The sequence below is a fragment of the Eubalaena glacialis genome, chromosome 6 (assembly GCF_028564815.1).
Source record: "Eubalaena glacialis isolate mEubGla1 chromosome 6, mEubGla1.1.hap2.+ XY, whole genome shotgun sequence".
Lineage (NCBI taxonomy): Eukaryota > Metazoa > Chordata > Mammalia > Artiodactyla > Balaenidae > Eubalaena > Eubalaena glacialis.
In genome coordinates, this window is record NC_083721.1 from 74,425,771 (window position 1) to 74,452,484 (window position 26,714).

Genomic DNA, 26,714 nt, shown 5'->3' on the forward strand with positions numbered 1-26,714 from the left:
TTAGCTTTTATTTTTCTGGGCCCAGTTGAAGGCAATATTCTATAGTTCATAAGTTTGTAGTTTTTTCCCCTTAATCCTCTTTTTTTTTTTTTTCTCATGAAAGTGACCTTACCCTTCTTTAGATGACTAGTGCTTTCATTCTAGCTTTACATCCTCTACTGTGAAAACTGGAAGGGACTGTTAACCAGTCATATGTCACTTATTGATCCCAACATAATAGATGGGCCATCCCTTCTTCCACTACCTTCTTTTATGGCACAGTAGAATGAAGTTAACTCCTACTGCAATTAGGAGTAGCATATGTACCTGCTTGGATATGCCAATTCCCTGGACAAGAAATTCAGCCTGTTAGAGGAGGGTGAAATGGAAATATGGCTTTCTATTGACTTTTTGTGAGAAAAAGTATAAAATAATTTCCTATCTGATCAAAATAAAACATTACTAGTATTTCCTTAGACTAGTTTCCTGTAAATAGTGAATATTTGCTACTGCACATGATAAAAAAATAACTTTGTGTATAATTCCTATCTGCTATGCAGAGCAACTTCTGAAAGTGACTATTGAAGTTATATCCCTGTTGAGACAATCTGGAACTCTAGGAACAGAAGATCCTGTAATTCTCCACTTCTCCCGCTCGCTATTCTCTATGTAGGATGATCTGGATAATATTTTAAGAGTGTTCCCTTTTTTTAATGATGAACTTTGACTGATAGGGTTCTTGAAGCCTGAGTAATGACTTGAGAGTGTGGTATTCATTCACTTAGACCTAGTACTTACATCTGGATCTTGGGCTGTGGTTTGGTTGCCTTTTCAATTACGCTCTTCTCTGGCTTCAATGGTTTTACTTTGGATACTGTGTATGACAAGGGAGAACTTGAGAAGAGAGGAGGTACGTGTTTCTTTAACTACCTTTTAAAAAATGTTCCTTTTTCTCTGAGAAATGGCAGAATAATGTTTACAATCTTTAAAAATGAAATATAATGGAACTCACTCAGAAAAATACATGTGTGAACAGAAGATACATTTTTTCCCCAAAATGTTGAGCTGAACAAAAAACTTGAAAAAAAAACAACCCACTATTTTCATCTATGTTCATTATCTTTTAAGAAGCATATAGAGGAGGCATTTGAAAGGGATGAGTGAAACAATATAAATTTTGGTGAGGGTTTTCATGGCTTATATGTTTTTTTCTTTTATTCTCTAACTCTGTTGAAAGTGTGAGTGAGGGCCTGGAGGAAACCTTGCTTGGGAGAAGATAATCAAATCCAGGTTCTTGCTTTCCTTTGAATGCTTTTTCCAGAATAATAGAATGTTATTATCTGGAAGTGATATTAAAGATGATTCAGTCCATTCGTCACTTTTTATGGATGAGAGAATTGAGGTCTGGAGAGATTCAGAGATCTTTCCAGGGACTCATATTAGTTGGTAGAGGGTTAGACTAAAATTTTGGTTTCCATTTCTAGTCTGTTTTTCCACGATTCTTTTTTCCATTAACAGGACTGAATTTCTTATGGATCTTGCCAGTTTTGCTTAGTTGACCAATCTGAGCGAATAGGAGCAGTTAACAACATTTCTAGCATACTATGTTGCATATAAATGTTTCTAGCAACATTTCTAGCATATACTTTTAAAAGGAGAATGTCCTTTTAATTTCACTGAGACTTCCCAGAAATAAAGGCGGAGACTTTTTAAAAAGGTGGCTTATTATTATTATTATTATGTAATTTTATTGAACTATAGTTGATTTACAATGTTGTGTTTAATTTCTGCTGTACAGCAAAGTGACTCAGTTATATGTATTCTTTTTCCTATTCTTTTCCATTATGGTTTATCACAGGATATTGAATGTAGTTCCCTGTGCTATACAGGAGGACCTTGTTGTTTATTAAAAGGTGGCTTACTATTATTGTCTAATAAATATATATTCAGGGCCTTAACCTCCCCCTGGTACTGATTGCAGTGTTGGTTCTCCTCTGTTTGTAGGCTCTTAGAGGAGTCAGATAGAACCAACCTTGATAACCATAGAAAACCTAGAGGATTTTCAAATAAATTTTATTATATTCTCCTGTGGCTAGATTGAAGTTATGAAGAAGTTAGGAGAAGACCCCAGTGTGTATTTGACATGTAATTTTTGTAAGAGGGCAAAAGTATTGAAGTGTTTTAAAGCAGTTTGGACTTGCTGTTTTATCTGCTGATCAAAGGCCTGTTGCAAATTTTTTGTTCCTTTTTAAACCATTTCAAATTCTTGTTGGAAGTATGTGATAACTTAATCTTATTACTGCTTTCTTCCCTTTTGGCCCCATGAAATGAAAATGAAAAGAAATTGTGTATTTTCTTTAACACTATAGATGATCATAGCTAACATTTATTGATTACTTACTGAGTGTCAGGTACTGTGCTAAGGTTTTTATATGTATTTAAAAATTTATTCTCATACATCTCTATGGGAGATACAGTTATTATAACCTGTATTTTATAGATGAAATTGAAACATGAAGAACTTGTTCAACATTACATAGGTAGTAAGAAGTAAAATATGGATTCAAACCTAGACAGTTTTTTTAAAACTCCATTCCATTCCCTCTCAACATAAAAAGGTATTACAGAGACCCAATTATAAAGGGCTCAGAGCTTATTGAACAAAATAAGGGGAGGCCATTCACATTACAAAATGATCTAATGAGGGATTTCTTTTAAAAAGTAAGTTTCCAGGGTGTGTCATGTTTTCTCTGGTCAAAAACCCAGAGAGAGCCATCTCATTATATGGGGAGTTTGGTCATCTAGTTTTGCCATCTGTTGAGTTATAGGGCTATCCTTGGATCAGTGAGCTATCCCTGATCCTGCCATTGTCCTATCTTTGCAAAGAATAGCCCAGCATTGCCCACGGTGGATAAAGCTGTTGAGCTGAAAGAGTTGGTTGGGGATGGTAGGTCATGATAGACATATAGGCAACTCCTCTGAGTATCTAAATGGTTATTCAATTTATATGCAGCCTTTAGGAATATATCTATTATATAAAACAAGGACCATAGATGTTAGTTTCAAAATCTGTACATTATAGTTTGAGTATTTATTTGATCTCTTTCATAATTCTTTGGGAGGTAGTTATGACAGAGCCTCAGATCCATCTTTAATGCTTTGAGGATATTTATGTGCTTAATAAGTGATCTTGAGTATCCTGTAGTTGTGTTTTAGATTGCATCATCATGTGACCTAGTCTTAGATTATCAATTCCATTTTAAGCATATTGTCAAAGCTGAAGTGGAAACAGCTTTTTTTTTTAAAGGATCTCAAATGGATGGGTAGAATAATTCTTTATCATACCTCCTGTTTCTTTCAAATAATTTTCTTTTATAAAGAAAATGTAATGTTCGTGTTACACATACTATTTAGTTATTCTTATGGATAAACTTGTAAAAGCAGTGGTTTAAAAAGTTGATTGTAAATCAACTATACTTCAATAAAAAAATAAAACAAAAACAAAAAAAAGTTTATTTCTACACCAGGGGTGTGTAGTTATCTGGGTGGGGAGAGTTCTGTGTTTGTGCTTTTCATAGAGCTTTATTTAATTCACAGCCCAAAGTGATCACCATGTGATTAGAAATGTCTCAGTGTTAGTACTTGCTGCTAGATTTTTTCCTATTCTAGTTTTATGTTTTTATTTTTAGTTAACTCTTTTGTGAGTTGATCTGTGATGCATGAATAGATAAAAGAATGAAGTTATTATTAAAAATAAAGTGACCCTAACAACAAGGTCCTACTGTCTAGCACAGGGAACTACATTCAGTATCCTGTGATAAACCATATGGAAAAGAATAGGAAAAAGAATATATGTGTAACTGAATCACTTTGCTATACAGCAGGAATTAACACAGCATTGTAAATCAACTATACTTTAATAAAATTTAAAAAAATAAAGCGACTCTTTCCCTGAAATCTGGGCTTATTCAGTTTCTTAGGGTACAGCCAACCAGACCTGAGTCCTAAAGATTATTTTCTTGTACGTAGCTCATGTATGAAAAAGCGTTTTCATCCATGTTCTTGTATTTGATATTCATAGTAAGGAGTCAGTAAACTTTTTCCATAAAGGACCAGATAGTAGTAAATATTTTAAGCTTTGTAGGCCATATAGTTTCTCTTCCAACTACTCAACTCTGCCACTAGGGCGTGCAAGCTGACATAGGCAATGTGTAAATGGATGAGCTTGACGGTGTTTCCATAAAACTTTATTTATGGACACTGGAATTTGAATTTAATATGGTTTTCATGTGTCATTAAATATTACTTTTCTTTTGTTTTTTTTCAACCATTTAAAAATGCAAGAACCATTTTTAGCTCATGGGCTATGTGACAAAAGGTTACGGGACAGATTGCCTGACAGGCTGTCATTTGCTGACCCCTGCTTATAATAATCCTGTGAGACTTAGCTGACTGCTTTCTGTTTTTTGCCCTTTATTTTACCATCTTTTAACATTATTTTATATTATTCTTATTTTACTACTTAATCATGTGTTTTCTTTCTTTGTTAATGTGTGTGTAACTTTTAAAATTTAATAATTTTAATTACATTTTAAGCTATGGAGTGTAGGGTCTATAATATTGTCCTCTTTAATGCCTTGCACATTTATACAAATTATATGCTCAATAAATATATATATTTTAATAAATTTATTTATTTTATTTATTTATTTTCGGCTGCGTTGGGTCTTCATTGCTGCGCGTGGTCTTTTCTCTAGTTGCGGTGTGCAGGCTTCTCACTGGTGGAGCACGGGCTCTAGGCGTGCGGGCCTAGTTGTGGCTCGCGGGCTCTAGAGCACAGGCTCAGTAGTTGTGGCACACGGGCTTAGTTGCTCCATGGCGTGTGGGATCTTCCTGGACCAGGGCTCGAACCCGTGTCCCCTGCATTGGCAGGCGGATTCTTAACCACTGTGCCACCAGGAAAGCCCATATGCTCAATAAATATTTGAGAGAGTTGGAAAGGAATAATATCTGTCTTTCACTATTTGAAGGATTGTTGTGTAGATTGTTTTACTTATTGATTTATATATTAAAAATGTGTTCCAGAATGGTTGTCTTGCATAAGGAGTAGAAGCAATAGGGAGGCAAAACTCACCTCAGGATGCAGGGACGAGAAAGGAGAGAAAGAAGCTCCTATTGATTGTGTTCTTTGTGTTGTAGTACATGTATACTGTGGTCAGTGATATGTATAGTCCCTCATTTAACCTTTACAACTCTTTTAAATAGGTATTTGTTTACTCAGTTTACAGATGAAAAAACTTAGATAAAATACCTTAGCCTTAGATAAGTGAGTGGTGGGACAGAATTTGAACTGAGACCATGTTCTGTCCATATACTTTTCTTTTTATACCAAGGAATATTCAACAGTTAACCAGGCTGCTTTAGACACTAGCTACTTACTTATTGCTACAAGTTTTCACACACATCTTAGATGACCAAGGACAGAGATTTTTTTTAGAGAAGGTGAAATGTTGAATTGAAGAACCTCTGTGATAAACTTTCAGATTCTCAATATGTGATTACAGTGAGCTTTATTTTTAAATGATAGGCAAAACACATTTTACCTGTTAATTTTATACATAAACTCTTACCTCTCTCTCTCTTTTTAAAAAATATTTATTTATTTATTTGGCTGCGTCAGGTCTTTGTTGCGGTACGCAGGCAGGCTCTAGAGTGTGCGGGCTCAGTAGTTGAGGCACGTGGGCTCTAGAGTGCATGGGCTTAGGTGCCTCACAACATGTGGGATCTTAGTTCCTCTACCAGGGATCGAACCCACGTCCACCTGTATTGGAAGGTGGATTCTTAACCACTAAACCACCAGGGAAGTCCCTCTTACATCTCTTTAAAGAAAGGTGTTTAAAAGTGTTTCACAAATAAATTGGTAGTATTGCACAGTGAAATAAGATTGAGGAATGTACATGAAATTTCTATTAAACTATATGTTTAGTAGAAACCAATGATTAAATCAAATCTTAAGCTGATCGTTCAGCTAATTTTCTTGAAGTTGAAGATTGAGTCAATCTAAATTAAATGAAGGTTAAAAGTATAAATGGAGAGGTTTTAAATGGTTATGAATGGAGAGGGAATTCCCTGGTGGTTAGGACTCCACGCTTCCACTGCTGGGGGCCTGGGTTCGATCCCTGGTCGGGGAACTAAGATCCCGCAAGACGTGTGGCGCGGCCAACAACAAAAAAAGTATAAACGAAGAAAGTTTCTGAAATCGTGGAGTTTCTTTCTTGACTCGGCAAACATTTTGAGTCTCTATACTGCTACCAGGAGCTCGGACTAGTGAGAGAAGTGGACAGGGATAGAGCTTCTAAGAGGACCCACTTCCTAGGAAGGTGATGTCTGAATTTATTTCTTTTCCCCCTTTATTAGCTTTAAAAATTATTTAAAAACACATAGTCATTGAAAATATTAAAACAATCTAGAAGTATAAATCATAAGGAGTGTAAATCCTTATTTTCACTTTCTGCCCTCTGATCCCCATTCTTCAAAGTTATAGTTAGCAGATTGGTAAATATGCTTCCAGATTTTTTCTTATGCATACACGAATAGGCTCCCCACCCCACCCCCCCCAAAAAAACTGGGCTCACACTATATGTAATTTTGTAACTTGCTTTTCCTCCCTTGTGATGGTCTGTAATGTATAAGTTTCCATCTCAGTAGAGACAGATTAATCTCATTTAAAAACCTGCTGCCTCACATAATAGGATGGAGTACCATCATTTATTTACATTATTTCTCATTGCTGGACATGTAGGTTTTAAATCTATTTACAAAAAATAGATATCCTTGTACTAATATATTTCTTTCCTTTTGTGAATTAAGTTTTAAACGATGAGTAACATAGAGGCAGGTGAAGAGAATGAGGATTAATGTGAAGGGGAAATGTTTTCTAGGCTAAGGGAACAGTGTGTACTTTGAAAACACTGCTGAAGAAAATGACAAACTCTTAGTTAGGGGACAAGCATTTCTCTTTCTATGCTGTGGAAGTATAGCACCTCTTGTTTCTTAACTGTGTGTTAGAGTATCTCATTTTATGGAATCAGCATTTCTTTACTGAATAATTTATGGTTACATAATTTTCTTATTTTGGAGATTAAAAATTTTTTTCAGTAAATGTTACCAGGTAGAGAAGTAGAACCACAAGCTGATAAAAATGGCATTCAAGAGGTCACACAGAGGTTATGTGGGTAGTTTTGGGAATAGAGCTTATATCTTAGCTATTTTTCTCTTCTTAACAGTGTCTAATTGAGAATTCTTGCCCAGAGTTCAAAATAGCTTTTTGGGTGGCTAGTCCCCCACTGTTATCCAATTGAAACAAATTTCGGTTGATTCAAAAAACAGGTATTGCAAAGTTGCTAGTTTATCAAGTAGTTGTCTTAAAATGGATAGATAGATGGCTTAAAGTAGATGAATAACATTTTTTACTCTTAAGTATAAAATCTTGTTATCCTTAAAAAGTTTTAGTTGCTGCTGTTTTGTTCCAAATTTCCAATTTGGGGATGTTGCCCTATAGGGCATATCAGGTACTACTTAGTGTTAGAATTTTATCATTCCCCTGACAAGGAAGAGAATCTGCTGATTTCTTTAAAAATACATTGGAAACAGAACGCTGTCTTAAACAAGGGTCATAACATCTTTCTGAACTATTTCTAAAAGTAAAAGCCTTTATTTTTGGTTGCCAAGGATGCTTTGCTGTTTGGTTACATGTGCTTTGTTGAATAGAAATATGAGTCTTTGTAAGGCTCAACTTTCAAAATTTCTTACTTGTTTTTAAAAACATATGCTTAATAGTTCTAATTAGTGTTATTAATTTGAATAACATGAATGCGTTGAGTAAATTAGCCTAATGTGTTCTCTCATTACCTTAAACAATAATTGTATTATGTGTTGTAATACATGGTTATGAAGCATTCATACTTTGTTCTAAGGGAGTTATTACTTTATGTGAAGTGTAATTTTTTAGCATTCATATCTATTTTTTTACTTGGAGTTATTTTTCAAGAGTAAAGTATATGTTTAAACACAAAGTAACTTTATGTTTAATTTTTCTAGGGCTGCTTTGGAAGAAGTAGAAGGAGATGTGGCAGAATTGGAACTGAAACTTGATAAGGTAAATTTTACTTTAACTTTTTAAAACATTAATTCTTGTTTTGCATAATGATTTGTGCCTGTAACACTAGATGGTTCAAGTGACTTCTTTTATCTCCGTGAGGGTAAATGCTAATATTATCCCAATATTATGAAGAAGTTGAGGCTAGAGACATTAAGTAGTTTGTTGAAAATTTAATCTAAGTGCCAGAGCAAGAATTTGAACCATGTCTGACTAGACATCTTTTATATTGTTGGACGGTTGTTTCCTTCTCTATCAAAAAGATTGCAATCTTTTTTGATGCTTAATGGATATCATATGTAACCTAACCGCTCTTGTTTATACATTTGGGTGTGGCCATGTTCAAATATAAAATTTTAAATACTCCTTCCATTTTTTTAAAGCTAATGCCAGAAATGCTGAATATGTATTTAATAATTGATATTAAATGGTCATATTCTATGCAAGGGTAAATGTACATTGATTCCTATCTTCTGTATTAATTATTGATAATCTTTTTTTTTTTTTTGGCCTCTACCCAAGAAATGTTATCTGCTGTATAACAGAGTGAAATATGAGAATGAGTAAGACATGGCTTCTGATCTTAAGTAACCATTGTTCATTGTAAAATTTTTGGAGATAAATGTGTATATTTGAATACCTTTTCTGAAAATAATTTCCTATTTATGTAATTATTATTATAAATGGAATTGTTATGTAAAGCAGTGCTTCTCAAACCTTACTGTGCATAGGAATATGTGGGGTTCTGGTGAAAATACAGATCTAGATTCAGTAAGTCTTGGTATCTGAGAGTCTGTGTTTCTAACCAGATTTTAGGTGATACCAATGCTGTTGTTCCATGGACTGCATTTTGAATAACAAGGATATAAGATATATTAACTAGACTGATGGTTTTCAAATGTTTTGAAATCATGAAATATATGTATATAATGTAAATAGTATAGAAACTATATAAAGCAGTAGTTATTAGTTATATATGTAAAACAAAATAATTTTAGAAAATGTTTAGTAATAAGTTATTTTTGTGCAGTACTCTGTAGTTTTCAAAGCACTTTGATATACAGTATGTTTTTGGATTTTTACAATAATCCTGTGAGGTGGGTAGGACAAGTGGATTATTTCCATTTTATAGATGAGGGTCTCACAGCCCAGAAAGTGAAGAGGACTTGCTTCAAATCACAGAGTTAGAAAAGGCAGAACCAGGGTTAGAATCCATCTGTTTTATTCTTAGTTCAGTGCTCTTCTTGTGCACCACTGTACTCCTGGATCCATGTTGAGGGAGCACATGCCACTTGGAAATTTTCTGAGGAACACTAGCAAGCTTCCAGGCAAGTGTTTTTAAAAACTAATGTTAGAATTTTTTGTAAGGATATTATTTTCAAGAACTTTATTTTCTATTTAAAATTATATATATGGGATCATTGTTGTTGTTATTATTATTATTTTCCCCTGAGGTATTACATTTATTTTTAAGGACTCTGTGAAACAAAGTTTTTAAACCCTTAAGGTAGGCAGCAGAAGATGTAGTTTTGATTTTCTGGTAGGTTTATGAGAGTATATAGAAGGAGAAGGCTTTTTAAAGAATCACAGAGTAGTACAATAAGGATATCTACTCTCTTTGGGCAGAACTGCATCTAAATCAAACAAAACACTTTGTGTCGGGGGGACCTCAAAATTTAAAGTACCTAAACAGAATCCTCTTACAGTATTTTTGTTAATGATTTGCTTTTATGAGCAGCTGTCTTTTTTTTTTTCCCCCCCTTTATATCATTTGGTTGCAGTTGAGAGACTGGTAGAATCTTAAAACCAAAAGATTCAAATCTAAACCAAGTTGTCACAGTATTGGCATTCAGTACTAAGAACTCTAAATCCTTTCTAGAGTCCATATTACCCAAAGGGCTACTCAGGGCATCATGGAAACTTTGGCATCTTTTAAAATATCATCTTCCACCCAAATAGAATTTCCATAGTTACTTTTATATTTCTCTAGTTTAAGATCTTGATCCCTTATACAATGTCCCTTTCCCAAATTCTTAAGCTATTATTGATCATTTTTACTTTAGAATTATGAGGAGTTACAATTAGAGAAGAGAGCCTGTGAGGAGCAAGAAATGGTTGTTATTGAAGGACTTGTGGAGGGGAGGGGTTGCCTAAAACTAGTTTACTGATTTCATAACTTTGTGCAGGGCCAGTTGTACCTGTAATATTGCAAATCATGGCAGCAACAGGTTTAACTAGCTTGATGACCTAGCTTATATTTATTTTGCTTATAATGTATGCCACCAGTAGTTAGACTCTTTCTGATGAGTAATGCTCCATGAATGGATGGCATTATTCGACTAGGTCCAATTATTTATCCATTCTGCCAGGTATTCTGGCATTGGCAATATCACAGACCATCATAGTGGCCATCTAGATATAATTTCCGTATCTATTGCATCTTCTCACTGGAATGCTTGTTCCTTGTTTGTTAAGCAGATACCCTTTAAATCACAGCTCAGGTACTACCAAACTTAGGTTCTTTTTCAGGTATTGCATTATTTCTTGCATCTTTACATTTCTTACATTTTAAAATTGTACTTCCATTTAAATTATTATAATATTATTGTAATTTTTGGTTTGTAGCATAGTCTAGTAATTAAGAGCACAAAGCCTGGAGCAAGGCTTTACCACTTACTAAGCTATATGGCCTTGGGCAAGTTCTTAAACCTTCCTATGTCTCAGTTTCTTCATCTCCAAAGTGGGAAAAATAAGAGTATCTATTATAGGGTTATTATGTGAATAAGATGTGTTAATACATGTTAAGTGCTTTGACACATGATAAGTTCTAAATAAATGTTAATGATGGTGGTGTCTTTTCAACAAACTATTAGAGCTCCTTGAAGACAGATTGTCTTTAACAGGGAAAAAGCCCTCATTTTACTCTTAGGTAAAAATCTTCCCTCTTCGTAGGCTTATGTTATTTAGTATAGCTGTCATCACTGTCATCTAATAAGGACTTTGACAGCTGGCAAAGTATCTGTCTATCACCCAGTCAGTCCTTCCCCCTGAATAGCTGCAGTGTATATGTGCTTCAGCTATATGACAATTTCATTTTCCCTCCAACGCCTGTGATAGTGACCTTTATTCTAATTCTGATACCTGTTTTCCTGGCCATATCCTGTGCCTTGTTGCTCAGAGTCGTAATCTCTGAAACTGTGGAATGCTCATTGATATCTTACTTTCTGATGTGAGTTTCCAGTCTTTCCAGTTCTCATGTTGGACTCCTCCTGCTTCTGTTTTTCAAGCTTATCTAAATCTCTAGTCTTTCAGTCTATCCGCTTCATATTTCAGATCCCTTTTTTATTCACTATATATTTTTTAAAATAATTTTTTTTATTGAGATAAAATTCACCTAACATAAAAACCACCATTTTAAAGTGTGCAACTCAGTGGTTTTTAGCATATTCACAATGTGAATATACTACTTAATTCCATTACCCTGATAAGAAACTCTGTACCTGTTAGCAGTCACTTCCAATTTCCCTCTCCCTACATCCTCTGTCAACCACTAATTTACTTTCTGTCTCTGTGGATTTGCCTGTTCTGGACATTTCATATAAATGGAATCATACAGTATTTGACCTTTTGTGACTGGCTTCTTTCACTTAGCATAATGTTTTTAAAGTCATCCATCTATGTTGTAACATCGCCAGTATTTCCTTTTTTATGGCTGAATAATATGCCGTTGTATGGATATACCATATGTTGTTTATCCATTCATCAATTGATGGACATTTGGGTTGTTTCCACTTTTTGGCTATTATGTATAATACTGCTGTGAACCCTTCCAGTCTACTCTTAACTTATCACATCATTGTTTCTCTTCTGGAGACCTTCGTTTCCTTTCCATAACACCTACTCTGCAGAATTCTGACTATATTTGTCTAAACATCTCTATCCTCTGTCCCATATCTGGGCTATAAAGCCCTACAGGAGAAGTTACACAATTGTTTGGTGAAACTAATTGGTGGAGCTACGCATACCTGGGATTCATGATGCAAAGCAATTTTTCCGAGACTCAATCAGGTTATCTTACTATCTTTAGCATCTCTTATATTTCACTGTTTTCTCAAGATTTGCCACCTTGCTCTTCATTCTTAGTAGAACTTGTCTCTTACTTCCTTTTGGTGGGAACACCTTTATTTCTTGCTTTTAATCTAGAAACCTAACAGAATCTGTCCTTATTCCATTTTTTTTTTCCCATTTGAGTGATAAAAATATCCCTTTTCCTGTGTAATTCCAAACTTTTAACTTCTCAGGACTTTGCTTTAGCCATCTCTCTCCTTTTCCTTCTCTACCACCGCATTATTTTAAGTAAACAAAAACGTTTGTTTCTCTTGAATCAAAACAAAACAAAACAGGAGAAAAATCTCACCTCTGACAAGGAATTGCAAATCTTTATCAAGTAATTACCATGTGCCAGTAACAGTTTGTGCTAAGATCTTTAAGTGCATTATCTCAACTCTTATAGTAACCCTCTGTGGTTTGATACCATTGTCATTGTGTCATACAGAAAAACCTGAAGCTTCTTGAGGTTGAGGTCTCTCCGAATCACTTAGAGCATTAAATTTGGCAGCAGAATTCGAACCTCAGCCAACTGAGCCTATAAACCTGTTTTTAACCATGCAGAAAAACCTGAAGCTTCTTGAGGTTGAGGTCTCTCCGAATCACTTAGAGCATTAAATTTGGCAGCAGAATTCGAACCTAAGCCAACTGAGCCTATAAACCTGTTTTTAACCATAATGTTCTACTACCAACCTGTCTGTTTCTGTTTTTATGGAAACTTTCAATTTAATTATTTTTGAATTATTTAATTTGTTGAATAAGCAATATCACACATGTGGTACAAAATTCAAAGGTACGAAAGTGTACCCAGTGAAAAATTAGTCATCATCTAATCTGTATCCCAGAGGAGTACACTGAACTAGTTTCTTGTGTGGTCTTCCAGAAATCTCTTAAGCATGTGAAAGATTATATGTATTTGTACTCTTCTCTCCCCACTCCAACAAAGATATTAGCATTGTTCTACATTTTGCTTTCTTAAAATATATAATTTAGATTTTGTTCCTTATTATTTATTATAGAGCTGCCTCATTCTTTTTAATGGCTGATTGTATCTCATTTTATGGATATATCATAATTTATATATCCAGTTGCCTACAGATGGATACTTAGATTGCTACCAGTGTTTTACTGTGGCTCAATGAATGACTTTACATGTGTGTCATGTGCCTTATGTGCAAATATATCTGTATGATACATTTATAAAAGTGAAATTACTACATTAGAGGGCATGTATGTTTAAAATTTTTATAGCTCTTGCTAAGTTGCCTTTCATAGAAATTGTACCAGTTTACATTCCCACCAACAGTGTGCGAGAGTGCCTATTTCCCCATACGTACCTTCTTTAAAACAGCATGTTATCACATTTTTTGACCTTTGTTCTTCTATAAAAAATAGTAATTTTCCTTTCTTTTATTATGAGTGAGGTTGAATTTCTTTTCATGGACATACGTATATTTGAATTTTCTTTTCTGGGAATTACCTGTACATGTCTGTCTGCCATTTTTTTTCTAGTGGCTGGTTGGATTTTCAAAAATGAGTTGTATACCCTTTCTTGTAGTAGGGAAATCGGTCCCTTGTGATTTGTTGCTAATATTTTCCAATATTGTCATTTGTCTTTTGACTAAGTTTTTTTTTTTTCCTTATCTAAATGTTTTATTGTTATGTATTTGAATTGATTAGTTTCTTCTATGGCTTTTGAGTTTTGCATCCTTCTCAGAAAGACTTTTCCTACTTTGAGATTATAAAAAATACCACCTGCTGTTTTCTCTTGCTTTTCTGATTTAATGTTTTATGTTTAAATATTTATTCCATCTGAAATTAATTTGGGGGTTTGGAATACAACTTAGTTTCTTTCTTTTTTTAGATGGCTTTAGATGGCTATCCAGTATCCTTGTGTCATTTATTGGATAATTTTTTACCCCCCTGGCTGGAGTGTTACTTAATCAAGTACTGCATTTTGTATCTGCTGCTTCACTCTGTATTCTCTTCCATTAACCAATTTGTCTATTCACATCTATTACCAGACTTTTAATTACTGCACCTGTATATTTTAATATGGGGCTAATGTCCCCACCTCATTACTCTTTTTCAATTTTTTTGATGCTCTTCTTGCGTGTTGGTTACTCCATATGAATTTTAGAATTAGTTTTTCTGGTTGTTAAGATATCTTTTTTTTTTTTTTTTTTGAAATAGCAAACTATTTGAAGGACTAGTGTCTGCCAGCATTTCTCATAGTGGGTTTTGTGGAACATTGGTCCTATGAGGATGCTTCCTCTAAAGAGAATTCAATGTCAGATAATTTTGAGAAATGCTACCTATTATATACTTCCTCTCTAGGACTCATAATACACATTAATATATCAAAAGCTCTTACAAATTTAGTAATAAAGAAATCTGTTTAACTTGACAAAATGAGCTTCCCAGACTTATTTGATCACAGAATCCTTATTTTGGTATAGAATGTTCCCCTGGGATATTCTATAGAATATATATTGGCGAAGAATTGACCTCTCATTGTGTCTTCTTCATCTACAGTTCATAACTCACTGTAATCTGGCTACAGCCCCCCAGTTTCTCTTAAAACAATTCTTGCTAGGGATGCTGGTGACTGTCACCAAACTCAACAAACTTTTTTTAAGTGTTTTTAAAACTTGACCTTTATGGATTTTCAACCTATTCATCATCCATCTTTTGATACTTTGTTCTTTCTTGAGTTTGATGAAATTAATCTGTTGCTTTTCCTCCTACCTTTCCCTTTTCCTCTTTTAGTCTCCTTTGTGGGGTCCTCACTGTACACACGGTGACCCCTGCTTTTTTCCTAGGCTGTAGCATTGTAGCACTGATACTTTATTTGCTACTGACTCCTGTTTGTGTATCTATAGTACACTTCTCTTTTTTGAGCTTTAAATATCTATTTTCACTTGGGTTTGATAGACTTTCCACTTGGCTTATTTCACAGACCCATCTAGCTCAGGCCTACCTCACAGGCCCAACACTGTTAAAACAAGTCTTTGCTGGACAGTATAGTGTCTTTGTGCAAATTAGCATCTTGTAGCAGAAATAGCCCTCAGCAAGCAGAGCTCAGGCTGGATTTCATCCCCTATTTTTCCCTTTGGTAGGACACCATCTGCATAATTGTACTTAGGTGCTCAACTAATTTCTAAATTTGTCTCCTCTCTTCTCTCCCTGCTTACTGCCTTAATTCAGGCTCTCGTAGTTTTTGGTCTAATCTCCTTATCTTTATTCTTTCTACTTCCTTATCTTACTTTTTCTTCTTTTAGCTCATCATTCTAAAATGGAACTCTGATTAACTCACCCGTTTGATATCTTTATTGTTTTCCATTTCCTTTCATATAAAATGTGAACAACTTAACTTTGCACACAAGGCTTTTCCTGATCTGGCCCTTGTATACATTTTCACACTGTGCTAAGCTACTTAGTGCCCCTGGTTTGCCCTGCCATCTAAGCTTCAGGGCCTTAGAACATGCTTTTCCTAGAGAAGTGTCTTCTTATTACCCTTATCTGATTGGCTAATTCCTGTTGGTGTTCAGGGCTTTTCTCAAGTGTTACCTTTTCCCGGAACCCTCCCTTGATCCCCATAGCCCTCATTACACGTTCCTCCTTTGTTCCCTCTTGCATGGTTTTGATGAGCATAGCAGTTGTACTTGTGCTAAATAGAATTTATCTGCTTTTTGAATGGTTAGAATTAGAACAGAGATTATGTTTTTCACTTCTGTTCCTCCCGGTCCCAGGGTAACAGTTTTAAATTACACTCCTGAGATCCTTGAGCTGTCTTCTAAAGTTTTCCTGAGCTCTATCCTCTTCTTGGTGGCCCCTCTTCCCACCCTCTCATTACCCTTCCTTCATCTAGAGCAGCTCCACTTTTATCTTTTTTTATATTTGATTTTCACCCAAGATTTTGTTTGCTTAAAGAAAATGTTCTGTATCTGAGTGAACTAAAGAAAGAAACAAGGAAGGGATAGAAAAAAAAAGAGAGAAAAGGAATGAAAGGGAAAAAGAGAAAGATGAAAAAAAGAAAGAAGAAAGGAGGGGACAGGAGAAGAGAGGGAGAAGCTCTGTTGTAAGATTTAGCACAATGCCTGGATGGTAGGCATTAGAGAAATATGGTTGATTAAGCAATTCTGCTTTGATAGTCTGATATTAAAATGACCAGCATGACTAACCCACCATACCAGTTTACTTCCCTTTCCTCCACCATACCACAGTTGTGTTTTTAAAAAATCTTTTATCATACTGCTTGCTCTGCCTAAAGTTTCCTTTTCTTCCTTCCAAGGGGTGCTTAATACATTTTTATGGAGTTAATTTATGGGATTGAATTTAACTTGATAAAATGGTTGTCGTTGTTTGAAAGGTCAACTTTTTTTGGTACAGTTCTCTTATGAATTTACTTTTTAAGCCAAAGGAAAAAAAGAACAATATTCATTTAGTCTATTTCGGGTTTATTGATGAACTATAATTTGTCTTAACTAGGCTAACTCATGTGGTTAATGCTAACACTTGTTTGATTAAGTAATTTGTAAAATTATTTTCAATGATATGATGTTTTTCTTTTTCAGCTTGTGAAGCTATGTATTGCAATGATTGATACTGGAAAAGCCTTTTGTGTTGCAAATAAACAGTTCATGAATGGGATTCGAGACCTGGCACAGTATTCTAGCAATGATGCTGTAGTTGAGGTTAGTATTATTAAATTTAGTTAAAATGATAAATGAAACAAGATGTTAGAGAATTATGCATCCACTTACCTTATTAATAGTAGTAGTGGTCCTTAAAATTAGAAGTGGAAAAGCTATCACCTGTTGGTGCTATCTGATATAATCCTGTTTTCTAGGACAGTTAGAAGGTGATGGTTGATTTGCATTGTGGATATAAGTTTACTATACTTGCTGCTAGGTGAACTGAAGCATCTACAAGGGGACCTGAGCAGTGAGAGTAGGATCATGCTTATTAGTAGCTGTTTATCGGGGCAAGCAGAGAGCATTAACCCAAGACTAGTATCTAACTATACATTTTGGGGGCTGCATAGGAAAGTTCTGGTAGCTAGTTATGCTGTGTTAGCTTAGACCCCTTGCTATACTATGTGGTATTATGACATTTCTTTTATGAAGAATAATAACTGGTGCAGAAATGGTTGTAATTTGATGATTATGTGATCCATAGATGCCTAAATGGACACAGTCTTGATATACTCAATTTTACCTTAGGTTTACATGGGCCATTTTGATTTGCTAGTATAATAGTATTGGTAGGGCAGGCTAATTCTTTGACTGTTCTAGGGTTTTATGTTACTACATGTAGACTTGACCTCTCTGCAGAGCATGCCTGAGAGGTAGTGAGATTGTCCTAGTGAGAAATAAATGTTACTGTTTACAGTGTAACTTGATCTTTCTATCAGAAATGCTGAAGTAACATTTTTGTGGCCTATATTAGTAGCTCTTAAATGACTTGGTTTTCTTTTGATTTCTTTCTCATAGACAAGTTTGACCAAATTTTCTGACAGTCTTCAAGAAATGATAAATTTTCACACAGTAAGTGTTTAGTAAATAGGTGTTATTATGACCATGTTCATGTTTTAAGTACTTTTCTTTGGTGGCAGTATTTTATAAAATTACTTAAGTTGGAAAATGAATGACTTTGATTTGTCAACAACTTTTTAGTTGGGTGGATCTAAAATGTGTGTGTGTGTGAGAGAGACAGAGAGGGAGAAAGTATAGATGTGTATTATTTCCCATTCTATAATAGTGAACTTTAATTTCAATGAAGTACACACCCATAAAAGTTAATTTTTTTCCTTTAAGTTGTGCCTTTGTAAGTTTTTAAGCAATTTCAAGAAGAAAGACATACAAGTCATCATTCTAAAATTAGCTATTTCTTTTAAGATACAAATATATCCCCTTTGTCTAATCAATTGCTAATATTAAAGACTTGTATTTTTTGAGCTATTTATGTTTGTGTTTAAGATTTGAGGACAGATCTTCAAGAATGAGGGATATATATTACTTTTGGAATGTCGTGAAATTCCTTTATAAGTTTTGTAAAAGTTTACTGAAAATATGTGAGATCTCTTAGTTGCGGCGTGCGGAATCTTTAGTTGCGGCATGTGGGATCTAGTTCCCTGACCAGGGATTGAACCCAGGCCCCCTGCACTGGGAGTGTGGAGTCTTAGCCACTGGACCACCAGGGAAGTCCCTCATTGTGGTTTTGATTTGCATTTCCCTAATGAACAATCTGGTTGAGCATATTTTCATCTGCTTATTGGCCATTTGTGTATTTTCTTCTGCCATTGTTACCACTGTTGTCCACTTAAGTCCTTTGCCCATTTAAAATTTTTCTAAATTGAATTCTTTATATATTCTGGATATTACACCCTTGTCAGATATATGATATATAAATAATTTTTCCCATTCTGTAAGTAGTCTTTTTACTTTCTTGATAATGTCATTTGATGCATAAAAGTTTTAATTTTTTTTATTGAAGTATAGTTAATTTACAATGTTGTGTTTCAAGTGTACAGCAAAGTGATTCAGTTATACATATATATATTCTTTTTCACATTCCTTTCCATTATAAGTTATTACAAGATACTGAGTATAGTTTTCTGCACTACACAGTAGGTCCTTATTGTTTACCTATTTTATATATAGTAGAGTGTATTATGTTAATCCCAAACTGCTATCCTCCCCCCCCGCCCCCACTATCCCCTTTGGTAACCAGAAGTTTGTTTTCTGTGTCTGTGAGTCTATTTCTGTTTTGTTAGTAAGTTCATTTGTATCATTTTTTTAGATTCCACATAGAAGTGATATCCTATGATATTTGTCTTTCTCTGTTTTACTTCACTTGATAATCTCTAGGTCCATCCATGTTGCTGCAAATGGCATTATTTCATTCTTTTTAGTGGCTGAGTAGTATTCTGTTATGTGTGTGTGTGTATGTATATATATATATATCTATATATATATATATAGATATATATATATACATACACACACCCCCCCCCATATTCTTTATTCATTTCTCTGTTAATGGATATTTAGGTTGCTTCCATGTCTTGGCTATTGTAAATAGTGCTGCTATGAACATTGGGGTGCATGTATCTTTTCAAATCAGAGTTGATTCTCCAGAAATATGCCCAGAAGGGGGATTGCTGGATCATATGGCAACTCTATTTTTAGTTTTTTAAGGAAACTCCATACTGTTCTCGATAATGACTGCACCAATTTACATTCCCACCAACAGTGTAGGAGGGTTTCTTTTCTCCACACCCTCTCCAGCATTTACTATTTGTAGACTTTTTGATGATGCCCATTCTGACCACAGTGAGGTGACACCTCATTTGTAGTTTTGATTTGTATTTCACAGTAATTAGCAATGTTGAGCATCTTTTCATGTGCCTCTTGACCATCTGTATGTCTTCTTTGGAGAAATGTCTATTTAGGTCTTCTGCCCGTTTTTTTTTACTGGGTTGTTTGTTTTTTTGATATTGAGCTGTGTGAGCTGTTTGTATATTTTGGAAATTAATCCCTTGTCGGTCACAACATTTGCGAATATTTTCTCTCATTCAATAGGTTGTCTTTTCATTTTGCCTCCTTGGGTAGGTTTATTCCTAGGTATTTTATTCTTTTTTGATGTGATGGTAAATGGGATTGTTTTCTTAATTTCTCTTTCTGATATTTGGTTGTTAGTGTATAGAAATGCAACAGATTTCTGTATGTTAATTTTGTATCCTGCAACTTTACTGAATTCATTGATGAACTCTATTACTTTTCTGGTAACATCTTTAGGATTTTCTATATAGAGCATCATGTCATCTGCAAACAGTGACACTTTTATTTCTTCTTTTCCAACTTGGATTCCTTTTATTTCTTTTCCTTCTCTAATTGCTGTGGCTAGGACTTCCAAAATTATGTTTAATAAAAGTGGCGAGAGTGGGCATCCTTGTCTTGTTTGTGATCTTAGAGGAAATGCTTTCAGCTTTTCATCATTGAGTATGATGTTAGCTGTAGTTTTGTCATATATGACCTTTATTATGTTGAGGTAGGTTCTCTCTGTGCCTACTTTCTGAAGAGTTTTTATCATAAATGGATGCTGAATTTTATCAAAAGCTTTTTCTTCATCTATTGAGATGATCATATGGTTTTTATTCCTCAATTTGTTAATGTGGTGTATCACACTGATTGATTTGCAGATATTGAAAAGTCCTTGTATCCCTGGAATAAATCCCACTTGATCATGGTGTATGATCCTTTTAATGTATTGTTGGATTCAGTTTGCTGATATTTTGTTGAGGATTTTTACATTGTGTTCATCAGTGATATTGGCCTGTACTTTTCTTTTTTGATATCTTTGTCTGGTTTTGGTATCAGAGTGACGGTGGCCTCATAGAATGAGTTTGGGAGTGTTCCTTCCTCTACAATATTTTGGAATAGTTTCAGAAGGATAGGTGTTAACTCTTCTTTAAATGTTTGGTAGAATTTACCTGTGAAACCATTTTGTTCTGGACTTTTACTTGTTGGGAGTTTTTAAATTACTGATTCAATTTAAGTACTGGTAGTTGGTCTGTTCATATATTCCATTTCCTCCTGGTTCAGTCTTGGGAGAGTGTACCTTTCTAAGAATTTGTCCATTTCTTCTAGGTTGTCCGTTTTATTGGTATATAATTGCTCGTAGTATTCTCCCTATGATCCTTTGTATTTCTGTGGCGTTGGTTGTAACTTCTCCTTTTTCATTTCTGATTTTATTGATTTGGGACCTCTCCCTTTTTTTCTCGATGAGTCTGGCTAAAGGTTTATCAATTTTGTTTATCTTTTCAAAGAACCAGCTTTTAGTTTCATTGATCTTTCTATTGTTTTTTTAGTCTCTATTTCATTTATTTCTGCTGTGATCTTTGTGATTTCTTTTCTTTTACTAAGTTTGGATTTTGTTTGTTCTTCTTTCTCTAGTTGCTTTATACGTAAGATTAGGTTGTTTGTTTGAGACTTTTCTTGTTTCCTGAGGTAGGATTGTATTGCTATAAACTTCCCTCTTAGAACTGCTTTTGCTGCATCCCATAGGTTTTGGATAGTCGTTTTTTTTTTGTTTTCATTAGTCTCCAGGCATTTTAAAATTTCCTCTTTGATTTCTTCAGTGATCCATTGGTTGTTTAGTAGCATATTGTTTAGCCTCCATGTGTTTGTGTTTTTTGCAGTTTTTCTTCTTGTAGTGATTTCTAGCCTCATAACCTTGTGGTCAGAAAAGATATTTGATATGATTTCAGTTTTCTTAAATTTACTGAGGCTTGCTACGTGGCCCAGCATGTGATCTGTTTTGGAGAATGTTCCATGTGCACTTGAAAAGAATGTGTTCTGCAGCTTTTGGATGGAATGCTCTATAAATATCAATTAAGTCTGTCTGGTCTATATGTCATTTAAGTCCTGTATTTCTACATTGATTTTCTGTCTAGGTAATCTTTCCATTGATGTAAGTGGGGTGTTAAAGTCCCCCACTATTATTGTGTTAATGTCAATTTCTCCTTTTGTGTCTGTTAACATTTGCCTTATATATTGAGGTGCTCCTATGTTGGGTGCATATATATTTACAATTATATCTTCTTCTTGGATTGATCCTTTGATCATTTTGTAGTGTCCTTCTCTGTCTCTTGTAACAGTCTTTATTTTAAAGTCTATTTTGTCTGATATAAGTATTGCTACTCCAGCTTTCTTTTGATTTCCATTTACATGGAATACCTTTTTCCGTCCCCTTACTTTCAGCCTGTATGTGTCTCCAGATCTGAAGTGAGTCTCTTGTAGGCAGCAAATACATGGGTCTTATTTTTGTATCCATTCAGCCAGTCTCTGTCTTTTGGTAGGAGCATTTAGTCCATTTACATTTAAGGTGATGATGACCAATATATTTGTTTCTATTGCCGTTTTCTTAATTGTTTTGGATTTGTTTTTATAGGTCTTTTTTCCCCTTTCTTCTTTTGTCTTATGATTTGATGACTCTCTTCAGTGTTATGTTTGTATTCCTTTTTCTTCTTTGTGTGTATATCTACTATAGATTTTTGTTTTGCAGTTACCATGAGGTTTTTGTATAGGAGTCTATATTTATACATGCTTGTTTTAAGTTGCTGATCTCTTAATTTCAAACACATTTTAAATAACCTGCATTTGTACCCTCCTCCCCTCATGATCACTGTTTTTGATATTATATTTTGCATCAAATTGTTTTGTGTATCCCTTAACTGCTTATTGTGTATACAAATGATTTTACTACTTTTGTCTTTTAACCTTACTACTAGCTTTGTTCTTGGATGATTTCCTACCTTTATTGTATGTTTGCCTTTACCAATGAACTTTTCCATTTTGTGATTTTCTTGTTTCTAGTTGTGGCCTTTTCTGCCTAGAGAAGTTCCTTTAGCATTTGTTGTAAAGCTGGTTTGGTGGTGCTGAATTCTTTTAGCTTTTCTTGTCTGTAAAGCTTTTGACCTCTCCATCAAATCTGAGCGAGAGCCTTGCTGGGTAGATTATTCTTGGTTGTAGGTTTTTCTCTTTCATCACTTTAAGTGTATCTTGCCACTCCCTTCTGGCCTGTAGAGCTTTTGCTGAAAAATTAGCTGATAACTTTATGGGAGTTCCCTTGTATGTTATTTGTTGCTTTTCCCTTGTTGCTTTTAATATTCTCTCTTATCTTTAATTTTTGTCATTTTGATTACAGTGTGTTGTGGTGTATTCCTCTATGGGTTAATCCTGTATGGGACTCTCTGCACTTCCTGGTCTTGGGTGACTATTTCCTTCCCCAGATTAGGGAAGTTTTCAGCTATTGTCTCTTCAAATATGTTTTCAGGCCCTTCCTCTCTTCTCCTTTTGGGACCCCTATCATGCGAATATTAGCACGCTTGATGTTGTCCCAGAGGTCTGCTAAACTGTCCTTATTTCTTTTCATTCTTTTTTCTTTTTTCTGTTCAGGGACAATGATTTCCACTATTCTATCTTCCAGCTCAGTGATCTATCCTTCTGCCTCAGTTAGTCTACTATTCATTCCTTCTAGTGTGTTTTTTATTTCAGTTATTGTATTCTTTATTCTGTTTGGCTGTTCTTTATATATTCTAATTCTTTGTTAAAAACTTCTAATTTCTCACTCTGTGCATCCCTTCTCCTGAGTTCTTTGATCATCTTTATCATTGTTATTCTGAACAAGATCTTTCTTGGTTAGATTGCCTGTCTTCACTTCACTTTGTTCTTCTGGAGTTTTATCTTGTTCCTTTGTCTGAAACATATTCCTCTGTCACCTAATTTTGTCTAAATTGCTATTTGTATTTTTATGTATGTAGTAGGTTCGTTAAGTTTCTCGACCTTGGAAAAGTGGCCCTCTGTAGGAGACGTCTTATGTGTCCCAGTAGTGCACTCCCCTCTTGTCACAAGGGCTAGGAGCCAGCTGGTCCCAGGGTAGTGTCTGGCCTGTGTTTGTGGACTTGGTCCACACGCTGCTGGACTGTAATTTTATTGCTTCTGGTGTCTGCCCCCTGGTGGGTAAGACTGGTCTAGAGGCTTGTGCAGGCTTCCTGACAGGAGAGGTGGGTGCCTGCCCCCTGGTGGGTGGGGCTGGGTATTCATCTTCTGGTGGGCAGGGCCATTCTAGGGGTGTGCCTAGAGGCTGCTGTGGGCTCAGGAAGTCTTTAGATAGCCTGTCTGCTGATGAATGGGGCTGTGCCCTTGCTCAGTGTTTTGTTTGGCCAGAGGTGTCGCAACACTGGAGCCTACAGGCTTTTAGGTGGGGCCAGGTCTTTGTGCCAAAATGTCAGCCTCCAGGAGAGTTCACGCAGATGAATATTCCCTGATACATCTGCCAGCAGTGTTTGTGTCCCCAGGGTGGGCCACAGTCACCCAGGAACCTCCCCAGGAGACCCTCCAAGACCAGCATTAGGTCTGTCCCAGGCTCCTGTCAAATTACTGCTTTTGCCCTTGGCCTGGTGTACCTGAAATTTTGTGTGTGCTGTTTAAGAGTGAAGTCTCTATTTTCCCCAGTCCTGTGGAGCTTCTGCAGTCAAGCCCCACTGACCTTCAAGACCAAATGCTCTGGGGGCTCTTCTTCCTGGTGCCGGACCTCTAGGCTGGGGGCCTGATATGGGGCTCAGCATTCTCACTCTTGTGCGAGAACATCTGTAATTTAATTCTCTAGTTTGTGGGTCGCCTACCCGGGGGGTATGGGATTTGATTATATCACAAGTGCCCCCCTCCTACCAGTCTTGTGGTTCTGTCTGTGTGTCTTTAGTTGTAGAGAATCTTTTCTGGTAGCTTTCAGTCTTTTTCAACGATGGTTGTTCTGCAGATTGTTGTGATTTTGGTGTGTTCGTGAGAGGAGGTGATCTTAGGGTTCTTCTACTCTACCATCTTGGCCACTCTCTAAAAGTTTTAATTTTGGAACTTCCCTGGTGGCACAGTGGTTAAGAATCTGCCTGCCAGTGCAGGGGACACAGGTTTGATCCCTGGTCCAGGAAGATCCCACATGCCACAGAGCAACTAAGCCCATGCGTCACAACTACTGAGCCTGCGCTCTGGAGCCTGCAAACCACAACTACTGAGCCCGTGTGCCACAACTACTGAAGCCTGTGTGCCTAGAGCCCGTGCTCCGCAACAAGAGAAGCCACCGTAATGAGAAGCCCGCGCACCGCAACAAAGAGTAGCCACCACTTGCTGCAACTAGAGAAAGCCTGCGTGTAGCAACGAAGACCCAACACAGCCAAAAATAAATAAATAAAAATAAATAAATAAATAAATAAAAGTTTTCATTTTGATGAAATCCAATTTATCTTTTTTTTTTTTCCCTGTTCCTCCTGCTTTTGGGGTCATATCGAAGAATCCATTGCTAAATCCCAGATCATGCAGATTAATCCCTTTGTTTTCTTCTAATATTTTTATGATTTTAGCTCTAATATTTTGCACCAATTTGTTTTTAATGACCTCTTATTAATTTTCTTTTTGCCTTCTATTGAATTTGGTTGCTAGTGTATAATATATTTGATTTCTTTTTAAATCAAGGGACCTTTTGGATTCAAACTTCTTAAAAAGTGTACTATAATAAGAATTAAATTATTTTTTAAAGTTACTGATTTTAAATTAACATAATAGGTTAAATTTTTTTTGTAATATAGTATCCTTTGTAGTAGTCCTGTTTCTGATATTTTCTTTAAATCAGTAAGTCTTATATTATTTCTTTATATAAGAATATTTTGCTTTTTGTTATAGTTTTATATGTGAAAAGTTATGAGTAAGATAAACTTTTGGTAAATAAATAGTTTAAATGTATGTTGAAATCTGTCCATTCAAGAAAGCTTAAGTTCAGAGTATTTTATAAATCATTCTCTTAGAGTAAATTGAGTCTTTAAAAATGAGGTTTGTTTGAAGCAAGGTATATAAGTATAGTTTCCTTCAAGAGGATAGAGATTGGTCTTTTTAGTGCTAGTGCTATTAATGTGCAACTGGTTTCCTGAACTGATTCCAATAATGTGTTTTTTTTTTTTTCTTTTCAATTGAAAGCAATCAATATTTCTTGATTTTAACATTGTAAAAAGAACAAAGAATTTAGATAGAAACAATTTTGAGTTTAGGCTTCACTGTTATTAGCTGTATAATTTTGGTCAGTTTATTTAATCACTTTCATTTTTCAGTTTACTGTTCTATAAAAGGGGAATAGTAGAATTTGCGATACCAACATGTAAGGGTGTTGTGACGAGGAACAAAATATGTGCAGCTAGATCCTGGGGAGTGATACTGCTTCCTTTACTATATTGGTTGGTATCCGTTTGGGAAAATAGAAACCACATACGGTATTTCTTATAGAAAGGTTTTAATATAGTGAATTGGTTACAAAGTGTTGGAAGGGTTGGAGGAATGAAAAAAGCCACAGTGATGCCACCTAGAGATCAGTCAACATAGGAAGGAGCTACTGTCCTTAGGGGCTGCAGGAGCAAGGGTGGAAGTGGTGGTGCTAGAGCCCCTAAGAACTGCACTCTTGAGAACACTGCCATTGTTGCCAAGCCAGGAAGTCAGGGCTTGCCTGCTTGCTGTGGCTGCAAGAGCCTCGGAGCCTGCAGTCCCACTGACACCCTCAGATTGGTCACTGACCGAAATTTGGAGTAGCTCAGTTGCTCACTAATGGCTGTGTCAGAACAGAAGCAGAAAAAAAAAGTGGCTTCTCCTTATCTCCTGCCTCTTAATCTAACATCAGATCCTATTTGCAAAACCTAACCTCTTGGCTTGCAGGGGGTTTGGAAAATATGCTTTGCAGATTTCTAGCTCCTGGCAACATAGAGGAGGAGATTATGGAAGGGTGATGTAGTGGTGAAAGCCAGTAAACAACTGGCACAACAACCATAAAGGCTATAATTTTGAAAACAGTTTTAGTAAGCAAATTATTGTGCAGTCTTAGCAATTTTCATCCTTGAAACCTCTTTCTGTGACTTTTCTTTCCC

The 26,714-nt window shown here is 35.4% G+C and overlaps 1 protein-coding gene across 6 annotated transcripts in view; it reads left to right on the forward strand.

The window, feature by feature from the left end:
• The window catches only part of ACAP2 (ArfGAP with coiled-coil, ankyrin repeat and PH domains 2), a 145,543-nt gene that overhangs the window by 44,999 nt on the left and 73,830 nt on the right, over nt 1-26,714 (forward strand). For 5 of the 6 annotated variants that reach the window (XM_061193245.1, XM_061193241.1, XM_061193242.1 and 2 more), the window contains exons 2-4: nt 8,080-8,137; nt 16,822-16,941; nt 17,740-17,793. In XM_061193245.1, the coding sequence (XP_061049228.1) occupies nt 8,080-8,137; nt 16,822-16,941; nt 17,740-17,793 (232 nt within the window). The remainder of the gene's footprint in view (nt 1-8,079; nt 8,138-16,821; nt 16,942-17,739; nt 17,794-26,714) is intronic. The other variant, XM_061193246.1, reaches the window with a different exon arrangement.